This window comes from Adelges cooleyi, unplaced genomic scaffold (genome assembly GCF_023614345.1).
Source record: "Adelges cooleyi isolate 19-005CV unplaced genomic scaffold, UGA_ACOO_1.1 ACOO_flye_CR_arks_rails_tigmint_CR_PRNA_30, whole genome shotgun sequence".
In the NCBI taxonomy this organism is placed as follows: domain Eukaryota; kingdom Metazoa; phylum Arthropoda; class Insecta; order Hemiptera; family Adelgidae; genus Adelges; species Adelges cooleyi.
Window position 1 is genome coordinate 787,622 of NW_026095971.1, and position 12,343 is coordinate 799,964.

Genomic DNA, 12,343 nt, shown 5'->3' on the forward strand with positions numbered 1-12,343 from the left:
AATTAAACCGGGATTTATTTCGTATGTGTGTGCCTTCTCACATGAAGCCACGACATAATCGTCGTGACAATCATTTTTCGTCTCTTAACGTAATATTTTCATCCGCTATTATTATATATTTATAGTATATATATATATATATATATTATAAATATTCGTGTAGGATTTATTATAGGCCTCGGCTTTGCGACCTTTGCATCCGGATTCAATGGAAACCACTACCACGGTCTCGCGTGTTCGAAAGGCAAACGCTGGATTATAGTAATGCAATTATTATAGTAATAATAGATTTACGACTGCGCACATATGTACATTATTATGTTATTACCGAAATCCTGGGAGGAAATCGAACAAGAATCAAATATGCTTCGAATTACGGTCGAAACGTTACCAAAGCTCTTCCTGTTTGCGGCAATAATAAAGGACAATATTATTTGTTGCGATACCGAACCGCGTTCGCTGTTTAATAATAATTATCGTTCATAGTTTTGCGAGTCGATGGCGCCGAAGTTATTACCGCCGAGGTTTCATCTTAAATTTTGTTTAACCACATTTGCCGGCGCGCGTGCACGTGCATACATAACACTTTATAATACCCATCCAACGTACTATATTATTATCTATTCAAAGTACTAAAAAATAAAACCGCTAGTTTGATTTTAAACGTCACGACCTCCGCTGTACGCGTTATCCTTAGAATTTTGTACGCATCAACTATATTTTATAATATAATATGCATAGGCGCAACTAACTACTAACCAAGGTTTATTTTTTTAGATTTTTTTTTTAGTCCGGTTTTTTTTTTAGTAAGTTAAATTTGTATTTTACATTTTTTTTTAAACAACGTAAAAATACAACTTCATACGGTAGAGGTTTGTGTACGAGTTATTTCAGTAGTCCTATAAAAAACGAACTTGGGCAAACATACGCATAATATTTTAGGGAACTTTTTAGTTTTTATTTGAGTGGGTAATGTGAGTTGGCTTTAAGTATTGTACGCAGTGTCGAATTCCCGAGCTCTTAACACTTTGTAACCGGTGAATAGTAAAATAACAAACATAAGTAAATAGTATTACGAATTTAAAGTACTATAACATGCAGACCATAATAAAGCTAATCGATAGATAAAACTAATCGTGACGGAAATCAAAGTTATCAATTGAATTACACAAGCCAAGAATGCGATTAAGCGGAGAGTGACTACTATAGTTCTGTATATGAGTAGGTATATAAAACAGAAGGCAAAAGCGAAAAGGCACTCGAGGAACATTAAATTTAGTTATTAAATTTAAATCTCTGGACTAGCAACTCTATTATTAAATAGATTATACTATTGATTTTCAATAATATAAGGCGAAAAAACACTTACATCCACCATTTCATTAACACCACGTCTGACCCTGATAGGAAAACATAATGATTTATCACTATTAACACTCAACTCTAATATAATAATTAATAATAATTCTCATAATAAACGTATTTTAAAAAACTACACCACTCTATTATTATATTTTAGAATTAAAAATAAATTGTTTAATCGAAAATATTTATTTATAGTTCATTTGAATAAAATGTTTTTTTTTTTTAAATTACCAAATAAAGCATTTTAGTTGGATGAGAAATTTTTTTTTTTTCATTTCAAATAATACATTATTCCATTTTTTTTTAATTGTTCGTTATTTTATTAAACTTTGCCGTACTCGAGATATAAAGACACATCCTTCTAAAATTGTTTGTTTTTAATTAGATTTCGTGTTACTAAAGTTAGAGTAGCTACTAGTTGGAATTGAGAGACTTTCCGATTTAAGCTAACAACAGTCTACTTGAAGTGAGAATTAATAAAACGGCACACACACAAACCGTTGTCGTAAACCAAAAAAATAAGTGATTAATACCACGGATTGAGTGAAGTTTATGTAATAAATTTCAAGTAAATACAAAAATTATAATTAAAAAAAAAACATTTAAATTAATACAGAGAACTCAGATTCAAATTAAAATAGTCGGTCGCGAGCTAGTAAAATACATTGCATAAGCAAAGCACGTAGGAAATAAAAAGAAATAAATATCAAACTTAACAAAAAAAGTTCTCTTCGATTTGTTCGTATAAATATGCAATACGCGTGTCACTTAAACAGGAAAGAATTGCTGGCCTTAAATTAAAATTCACAATCGGAATCGATAAATTATCGGCTACTTGTTTTTCAGAATTTTATTGCTGAAAGGTTTTTTATCGTCGTTAAGCCAAAAAATACACCCGGCGATGCGACATGTGTTTTTTTAACATATATAACTATTTTATGTATACTTTTTTAAAAAAACTGACCATTACACAAAAAAAAAATATTCGGCTAACTCAATAATAGTCACGTTTTTAAACCATAGTTAAAGTGATTTAAACTACTTATGGCTAAAAAATATATTTATATATAATATTTGTATTTACTATTTTTTGCTAAAAATCCTCCTTGCGATGTTTTTGAAAGCTTAAAGAGAAAAAGTCCGAACTACGTCATAAATGTAATTAAAGTGTGTTCAGTAAAGTTGTTTGTTTAAATTAAACATTTTAATCGAGGTCGGGACTAATCCAGAAGCGAATTTAGTTAATTCTTTGGTTTGCGGCTCAACCATGTGAGCAACTGTTTTGGAATGTTCTAAAAAGATTTGTTTTCAAAACAAGCTCAGTGTGTCCTTGATTGTGTCTATGTGTTATTCGTGATTTGTGTTACATATATTAAAAATTATGAAAACAAATTGCTCTTTTCGTAAATAAGTTTTAGCTGTAAACACGATATTGTATATATTAATAATAATTTATATACATAATACAATATTGCACGTTAAAGTCTTTCGTATATTCAATTGAGTAAAAAATAAAATAATTTTTGTCTTAGCGACATGTTATATTTCCTAACTAAGAGATTTGTTTATTTCTATTACCGATCAACTAAGTAAATGAAAAGCCCAAAGAAGCATAAGTTTCGTTACCGAATAGGAAAAGATTAAGAATGAAGTAATTTGTAAACTTAGAACATAAAAAGAAAGTAAAAAAAAAAATCGTGTTAATGTTCATCTTAATTCTACTTTCTTTTACACCTTAAAGTAATCGTTTCGAAATTCGCTTGATAACCTGTAGCAGGTCTCTTTTTTTGAAAATTGAATAATTTTAATGGATCAATAAATAGGTTGGAACAATTTCTTAAAAACTCAACGCTATTATAAGTTTCAAGTCGAACGATTAATACTTTAATTTAAAAAAAGAAAATGGGTGTGTTAACGTCCATGTACAAAATTAAGTAGTAAAAACGCACAACATGGTCTCTCGCGAATCAATAATGTATTTTGTTTAATTCTAGTTAAAATATAACAATTTTCATTTATTATGAAATGAAAAATCACTCCTACGACAAAAATACGGACAAATGTGTAACTTAAGATGACTCATTAAACAGCTTTACCAGCCTAAATTTTAATTTGAAAAAAAACTGAAATCCGGATAGACGCTATTGACGGACATAGGAATTGCACAGACCAACACACAAAATAGACAGAATTCCAAGTGTTCTGTTTTCGATACATAATCTGGTGGTACTCACAATCCGAAATTGGAAAAAAAAAAATTTAGCAAACCGTAGCATCCTCTTTGAGGAAGCAAAACAAAATATTTATATATATATTAAACGGCTTAAAGGTCTCACCGTATTGTGATTAGTTCAGTATAAAACTATGATAATATGTTACTCGCTCGGCGTACCCTCGTGAATTAATTAACAATAATGTTGATGTTTGTTAGCGTAAGTATAAAATGCACCTGGATACTTACGGCGACGTTAACACGATTAACATGAACGTAAGCCGTGTGCCGGCTTAACTTTTTTTTTCACACTCGTTACTGTCAGACGCGAGCGATATTTTTGCAAAACGCAATTATTTTTCTTACTTCCGCAATATGTATAAAACGGTCGACACCGCGTTTGAGTTCACTCGAGTTTCTGTTTTTCCTCCTCAGGTTGGCTGCACACGCTTGCCGAAAGGCTAAAGGTCGACGTGGAGAACGTGTCTCATTCGGAGTCGTACGTCACTTCTCTGTACTTCACCTGCTCGAGTCTTACCAGCGTCGGATTCGGCAACGTATCGGCCACCACGAGCACCGAGAAAATATTTAGCATCATCACCATGCTGATCGGAGGTAAACGTCGACGTTTTTTTACCGTCTCGATACATATTGTTGTGCCGTAGTGAAAAAAAAAAATAAAACCATCCGTTTTTTTTTATAGCGCTCATGCACGCCGTGGTTTTCGGAAACGTGACGGCCATCATCCAGCGGATGTACTCCAGGCGGTCGCTTTACCAGAGCAAGTGGAGAGACCTGAAGGACTTCCTGACGCTGCACCAGGTGCCCAGCGAGCTGAAGCACCGGATGCAAGACTACTTTCAGACCATGTGGTCGTTGAACCACGGTATCGACATACACGAGGTACGTGCGCGGCGACCGCGGGACGATTGACCTCCGATTTATACCAGTTTTAATCGACAGTTTTTGTATCAGACGCTTAAAGAGTTCCCCGAAGAGCTCAGGGGCGACGTGTCCATGCACCTGCACCGGGAAATCCTGCAACTGCCCATTTTCGAGTCCGCCTCGCAGGGCTGCCTCAAGCTGTTGTCGTTGCACATCAGAAGCAATTTTTGCGCTCCCGGCGAGTACCTTATCCACAAAGGGGACGCGCTCACTTCGATCTACTACCTGTGCAACGGATCCATGGAGGTCGTCCAAAACGGCATGGTCGTCGCTATCCTGGGTAAGATCTAATGACACCGCGGTTACTAGCAATTACAGATTGATAAAATATACGTAAATTGATATAATAGCTATTACGTCAACTATAGATATCGTATAGACCGATAGCGAGTGGTCAAGGGGAGGGAGGGTTATAAGAAATTAAATACCTATAAGTACGGATGGCGCGTACGTTGGGTTAGGTGAAATTTCAAAAAGGGCCAAGGGGGGTTAAACACTAATACACCTTTGGATATGAAACTGTTACGGGCACCTCGATTCGAATAGAAACGGATTAAGAAAATATCCAAACAGTCTATTGACTGTCAATACACAGATAACCGTGCACGCTCCACCACTTTATGGTAATTTTATTTACATAAATAACAAAAAAATTTCCGTCGCATAATGTGATTTCCTTGATAATATTATACATTTCCGCGTAATATTTTTTATAGAATACTGATTGAGAGGTATGGGACTTGAAAAAGCATCAGCAGTCAACTTTTAACAAAGCAATGGTTTTTTTTCAATATCATATTATTGGGCACGAGATTTAAAGTATCATTGAAATATTTAAGCAAAATATATTAGTTACAAAACCAAATAAATACAAATTACCGAAGGTTGACTCGAAAACCGATCCCATTCTCATTAAAATTGTATGGGTGAATCGCCGGTCTATATTTTATGTACTTGTAGTATATTATGTAGTACCACTGAATATTTAATAATTCACTTACTCTTTATACGTTATTGTAACATATAAGATTGATAAATCTTCCATTAAAATTGATTATTTACTGTTTCATGTTTAAAGACTATAGCATTAAATGATTATTTAAACTCTCAATGATTGTTAATTTTAATTGACTTATGTGTTTACTTTGTGCCGTTTCTCGTAAATTGAAAAGCTTAGATATTCAAACGCATTTACTTCTGTCAGAAAAGTAAAGTGACTTACTCAGAAGTCATCTGAGTAAGTCAATTACATTTTGTTTTACAGACTGTACATATGAGCAGTATGAAATGTAAAATGCTATATTTATTAAAAGTTCATAAAATCTTTAATCAAATATAGAGCATTTTTAATTGTTTGGGATTATTTTTAAATTAAATATTGTAGATAGTTATTGAAAAAAAATTATTGATCTGTATATATAAGCTTTTAGATATAAGTATTAGAGTAACACGGTAGAAATCGCAATGTAGGATGGGTATGGAGGATGATATGGAGTATTCAATAAATAAAGATATTATACTACTCTATTCGCATTGGTTTTAACTGTAGATCTAAACGAGTTGGGTTTAAAAAGCTAAACAAAGTAAGTAATTGCTTGCATTTAAATAGTTAGCAATCGGACAATTATAATGGTCAACTGCCACTGTTCTTGAACAAATATTTTTAAAACTATTATATTGTAATATTGAGGAGGTGATTTTTGCCTTCGGGCCTGCGATAATTTTTACGGTACAGCAGTGATCTTAAATCAACGTCTTCGGATAAAAAAACTCTGTACAAAAAATATTTAATTACTTTTTGTTAGCATCAATATTTGTCCTCTAATAATTTGTTTAAGTCAACATTCGATTGCAGTGAAAATTAGAAACTCGGCCTTCTCTGATAACGTTGGACAAGAATAAAATAATTTTTAAGGTTTCCTGACGAAGATAAAACAAAACCGAGGTGGTTTATATTTAGAGCGGCACGATGCTATGATACTTTGATTTCGGATTTTCAGGTAAAGGCGATCTGGTCGGTTGTGACATCAGCATGTGGCTGGGTCAAGGCAGCGGATCCGGTAACGCGGGCACAACGGCCGGAGGTGGATCCAGCGGTGGCGGCACATCCGGTGACACGGTGGTCAAATCCAGCTGCGATGTCAAAGCACTGACCTATTGCGACCTGAAGTGCATAAACGTACAGGGACTGGTGGAAGTACTCAGGCTGTATCCGGAATATCAGCAAGAATTCGCACACGACATCCAACACGATCTGACTTATAACATTCGCGAAGGATACGAGGCCGAAGTAATTAAACCCAACAAAGTACATAATACATCATTCAATCGAAAACACGATATTTGTTGAAATGTATTATTTTCGCTATTAGCAGAGTTGCCCGACAATATTTCAGTTGGAATTACCTTTCGACGACTACCGCGTTTGAACGCTTACACCGTCGGAAAATTGCCTAATTGAACTCGGGGCTAGTATAATATTTGTTTCCACATTTTCATCTATAATATCCACTTCCAGTTTAAAATTTGTTTTACTTTTTTTGTTTATCAAACTCGGCATATGAATGAAAAATACCTTTTGCGTGATAATTAATAATTTCTCGTCATAACCACAACGACAACCGCCGTTTGTCAACATTTATTGTCAACGCACATTTGACAGCTTTACAAAAATCGTCCGAAAATTCCTATATTGAAAATAGTAACGGTTTTACCAAATGTTACCTCTTTATTTGCAAAACAACCCGTTGAAATTAGTGTACTTCTACACTGATGGGTTAGTTGGATCATAATACCTGTGTAATACAAATTATATTGGTTTTGTTGAATTTTTGTTATTTTTAAGTAAAATTTATTTTGTTCGACGGTTGTTGTGGTTTGCTTAACGATGTACTCATTGATAATTTGTTTTATTTTTTTACTAAGGAAGTCGATCAAAACGGATTACCTACTTTGACGTTACCGTCAATAAGCGAAGACGATGAAAACCAACCAGACGAAAACGATGGTTCGCCAAAATCACCTCCTTCCAGGTCACCTATACATTCCTGTTATAGCCCGAGTAGACACAACCTTAGTAAATTATCTCAAACTAGGTAATTCATGTTTAAAATTTTGAATTTAGCTATTTTTTTTATATAAAACAGTAATAGGTTAGATTATATTGAATTTAAATTAATAGAATGGTTGGTGTTATTATTTATAATTTTTTTGTAACTTTAAAAAGGTTTATCAGACACCTCAAATCAAATAAATAAATAATTTATTTGTTTATAAAATATGAAAACCTTAGATTACAGATATTTTCTTAAATAAAAAATAACTTGTACCAACTATACATACTTCAAATAAAATAAAATAGGAGGCATATTGACCTTTACCGAGTTAATTCGTTCAGTTAAATTTGCTAATGCTGTTAATAATAGTTACATAGTATTCAACCGATAAAATAAGATAACCAATGTATGCAATATTAATAACAATAATTACATATATAGCTATTATATCAATTATTTTAAAAATTTGCTCGACCTAGATCCAGAACGCTTCCTCGGAGTGACATCGAACACAGAAAAGTCAACGTCGACAGATTAGACACACAAGTGACATCACTGCATTATCACGTTGCCACCTTAAGCCAGGAAGTAAGTGTCACACATAAACGTTAATTAAGCTGTAACAACACACGAGAACAAAACAATAGTGTCTCTAATTATTTACCACACCCAATACTATTCGTTCAGCTACATCCGCATTTATTTAAATATATTATACAAATGATAGAGCAGTTAACGGTTTCTTAAAAGAACAACAATTCACTTGTGTCATCATTTCGGCATGGATAACTATTACTTATACATTAAATGTACCGCCACGACGCTGTATAGTGGTAATACATATAATTTTAAAATCTAGGCATGTTGAGTTATATTATATTATGTTATGTATCTTATTATATAAAAATTGAATCAAACTACTAATAACGTTATTCAGGATTTCATGTAACCTTCTGAATTATAATGACGTCCACGATAAAAAGATGCCTACACTGCGTTAAGCTTAAAAATTAAAAAACTTATTCTACTTTTGAACATATAAAACAGTGTAAATGTAAACTGTCGCCATTTTATATATTTTTTTAATCGTTTTTAAACGATTACACTTCATAGTTTACTTAAAGAATAAAAAACTATTTTGCAAAAAAAAACTCCCGTTTTACAGGCCGAGTTTAATTAATATTGTTATAAACATTACGAATTTGTTGAAGAATTTTTACTCCATTCTGATGAAAACCGATTCTTGATTTTGTTTGGTTAAACAAATTACGCTTAGATACTAAAAATATCATATATAAATTGAACAATATGTTGTTAAAAAATTATCAATACAACAGCTAAATCATTCAAACATTTAAATTGCCCAACAAGCTGTCCAGTGGCAAAACAATAAATATTTTATTTTCTGTATACTTATTTTAATTGATTTCCAAAAAAATGGTATAGCTAGATTAATTTGTTTAATAAAGATCTCAAGAATTGTACACGAATGATAATTTTTTTTTCAATCACCAAGGGCATTTTAATTTGTATTTATAAAAAAATTTTAAATGCCCTTTCCTATTACGGTATACTTAGATTCGAGTAAATATATATAAAAAAATGTGTGGGATTTTACTTCCAGTGACGTAGTCGCGCAAATCGAATGGTAATATTTAGATGGGAAAAAAGTGGTTTAACTGTTTACAAATTTATTGACAAACTTACTTTGATATGTCATCTTTAAAAATTGTTAATATTCTATTTCACATCAGGCGCGCGTAAATAAAGGTTTTGGCTTTTGAAAAATAACTAATGTCGTTAAAGCAGCAAGCTTAAGCACTCTATTTAGCTGAGTGACGTTTATAAATCGAATTCGAATTGCTTCCATTTATTAGTCACAACTCGCTTGTCTTTTCAAACACACATTATTTTACCGTAACGTCTGCAACGACAATGCAAATAATTTTCATATTCAAAATGGGCACTTTTATGTTTCGTACTCGAGCTGTTTAATAATGTAAATTCAGAATGGTTTATTATTGCTTCATCCAAGCAGACTTGGCAACTATTATGACTTATGTGTCAAGTACTTAGCTATATTTTGAGTTCAATTTTAATTTAACTTCGGTTAATTAAAAATAATAATGGTGTTGTTGTTTTTTTTTTTTAATTTTCGAGTATGAAAAAAGTTAAAAGGCAAAGATTAAAAATGATTATATTACAACTCGAGGAAAAACAGATTAGTATGTTTTTAAACACCTACACGCGTCACACAATATGAGTGTACATAATTTTTTTAAATTATACCAACCTATATTTTTGTTTCTAAAAATCCCTTTATCTGAATATGCAAAACTTTTGTGTAGCGAGACTCTAAACCCTTTTTGAAACAGCCAAAGTAAATTTAATCCGATATTCCAACTAAAGTGAGACGCATCATTATCTCACAGCATAACCACAAGCCAGTATTTCTGTAATAATTTAAAATTTTGATTGATGGTTTATGTTAATAAAACAAACAAATTACTTATACCTCATACTAGTTTTAAGTTTATTATTACATTTTTCGCTTAGGGTATATATTATATCATAGTAGCCGAAAAATACAGGTCAGGAATAAGATAAGGAAAATAATAATAGATTATTGAGATATGTCATTTAAAGTGAATTTATATAATGTTGAATAATAAGAACTAAAAATGAGAGTAATTTTCCTCGACGTTATCTTACGAAAATGTACCCGTTTTGTATCATTATTTCTTTCTTTTTCAATTTTAACTTCTTTTGTACTGGGTAATGAATACTCATTAATTTGTTCAAATCACATTAGTTAACGCCCCCATAAACAAGGGACGGAGGTTATTCTACAGACAGATTTTAGTACTTATTCACAAATTCTGTATAAATCCATTGTACAGAGTTTTCTTGATTTAAATGTCGCACTTCGTGATTCATACTACATAAGGGTGTAAGAATAGAGTTTTTTGGTATTTTATTCATACCTCAAAAATTTGAATTATGCTGTAATCAATTTGATTTTTCAACAAAATTATGAACTTTTTCGCATGTAAAAATTATGTTTCATGCTTGTTGTAAAGACAAACAAATATTTAACATATTTCCTCGGAATTCCGGAAGCTCCTGTTCAAGTGATGAGCTTATTTTCCCACGTTATTGCGAAATGATTAAACGTTTTTGAAAATGTGTTCAAGGTGAAGAACGCCATTCAAGCGTTACAGGAGCTGGCCACTACCAGCACGAACGCGTCCCGGTATCCGCATCCGGTGCCGGCCAGGTCCAATCCGGATCTGCCCGACAACAACAAACGGCAGCAGACCGCAGTGCTGCAACGGAGTTCGTCGCATCCGCCGGAAGTGTTCGGGTGGGACGCCACCGACGACAGTCCGGGCCATAAGCCTCATCCTCTGACCGTCGACGTGGCTGTGCAAACGGACCGTCCGGACGTGGCCGTTTTCGAAAGGTTCGTGAAGAGCAACAGGTCGCTCGTACTGGATTGGCTGAACGACGGCCACGTGACAGTGACGGTCTACGACGACGAAGCGGTCAACGACACCGTCGGAAGGATCGACCACACGTCCGAACCCACTACTCCACCGCCCTTACCTCCTCCGCCGCCGCCGCCGCCGCCGCCGCCCCCCGAAAACACCGGAAACCGCCTTGTGGACTTCAGCGACTGGTCGCCAATGCCGGACTTGTGCTCGGCCAACAGTCACCGGAACAGCGCCGGCGAGGACGACGGCGCGGAGACGTTGGAGATGACTCGCGTGTCGGCCGCCGCGTCCAAAAGTCTCAAGTTCCATCCGTACGTTTGACAAGACTGAGGTTGAGTAACTCAGTAGACATACTCGGCGAGCATCCCCGACTAGGTTATAACGTCATCACGCGATGTCACGTGTCCCGGAGACACGTTAATATGGCGTACGACTATTATCGCTGTTGTGTCCCGTACCTGTGTAATTCCCGTAGTGCCTTATATGATGCCTGAATTCAAAATTGATCCATTCCACGATAGACAATTGGCCGTTTATGAGTGGCTCGATTCGACCACCCGTTTCGTAGTATGAACGTGAACAAATCAAGTAGAGGTAATGAAACGCAAATTACAATGTTAAATTATTGATAGCACCATGATGAAAATTATAATATCCCAATGAGAATTAAAAGGGCTAAGAATGTGCATCGAGTAAGCTTTAAAAGAAAACTTTGTAGATATTTTTATCAGGTTCGCGATTACGACGATTTCTTAAAACAGAAGAATTAATAATACTATTTTTTTTTTTTTTTTTTTTAAGAGAACAATATTGTTAGTCTGTAAAAATAATGAGTTTTTAACGAATAATTTTTGAAATTACTAAGGCGCTTTACGTCGAATACTTTTTTCAATGTCTAGAGTGTCAATCGATGAATCGTTATTAATGTTTGTTGGAAATAAGTTCATAAATCTTTAAAAACGTCACGAAAAAAAAAAATCGTTCATTATTTGACTGCTACGGAAATACTTTAATACTTCTGCTACAACACTATTACTGTCCAATATTACGAATGATGGAAAAACATCTGGCAAAATCACATTTTATAATGCTAAAAAAAATACAAAAAATCGTTGCTTCGATAAAAAAAGTCTTATTTTAGAATAATAAACATTTTAATGCAGTAATTTGAAAGTAAATTTTTAACAATTTTGATTTTAATATAAAAACCAAACTCTTGATAAAATGTATAGTTAATTCACATGGTCTTAACTTAACCTAGACTGGACTAT

At 33.6% G+C, this 12,343-nt stretch overlaps 1 protein-coding gene across 3 annotated transcripts in view; it reads left to right on the forward strand.

The window, feature by feature from the left end:
• Nucleotides 1–11,825, forward strand: part of LOC126838408 (potassium voltage-gated channel subfamily H member 8) — a 127,511-nt gene extending 115,686 nt beyond the window's left edge. Inside the window, exons 9-15 of one of the 3 annotated variants that reach the window (XM_050572801.1) lie at nucleotides 4,013–4,192; nucleotides 4,281–4,480; nucleotides 4,541–4,802; nucleotides 6,523–6,812; nucleotides 7,448–7,613; nucleotides 8,054–8,166; nucleotides 10,773–11,825. In XM_050572801.1, coding sequence (XP_050428758.1) covers nucleotides 4,013–4,192; nucleotides 4,281–4,480; nucleotides 4,541–4,802; nucleotides 6,523–6,812; nucleotides 7,448–7,613; nucleotides 8,054–8,166; nucleotides 10,773–11,393 — 1,832 coding nt within the window. In that variant the 3' untranslated portion in view covers nucleotides 11,394–11,825. The remainder of the gene's footprint in view (nucleotides 1–4,012; nucleotides 4,193–4,280; nucleotides 4,481–4,540; nucleotides 4,803–6,522; nucleotides 6,813–7,447; nucleotides 7,614–8,053; nucleotides 8,167–10,772) is intronic. The other 2 variants (XM_050572803.1, XM_050572802.1) reach the window with 2 other exon arrangements.
• The last annotated feature ends 518 nt before the right edge of the window (nucleotides 11,826–12,343 follow it).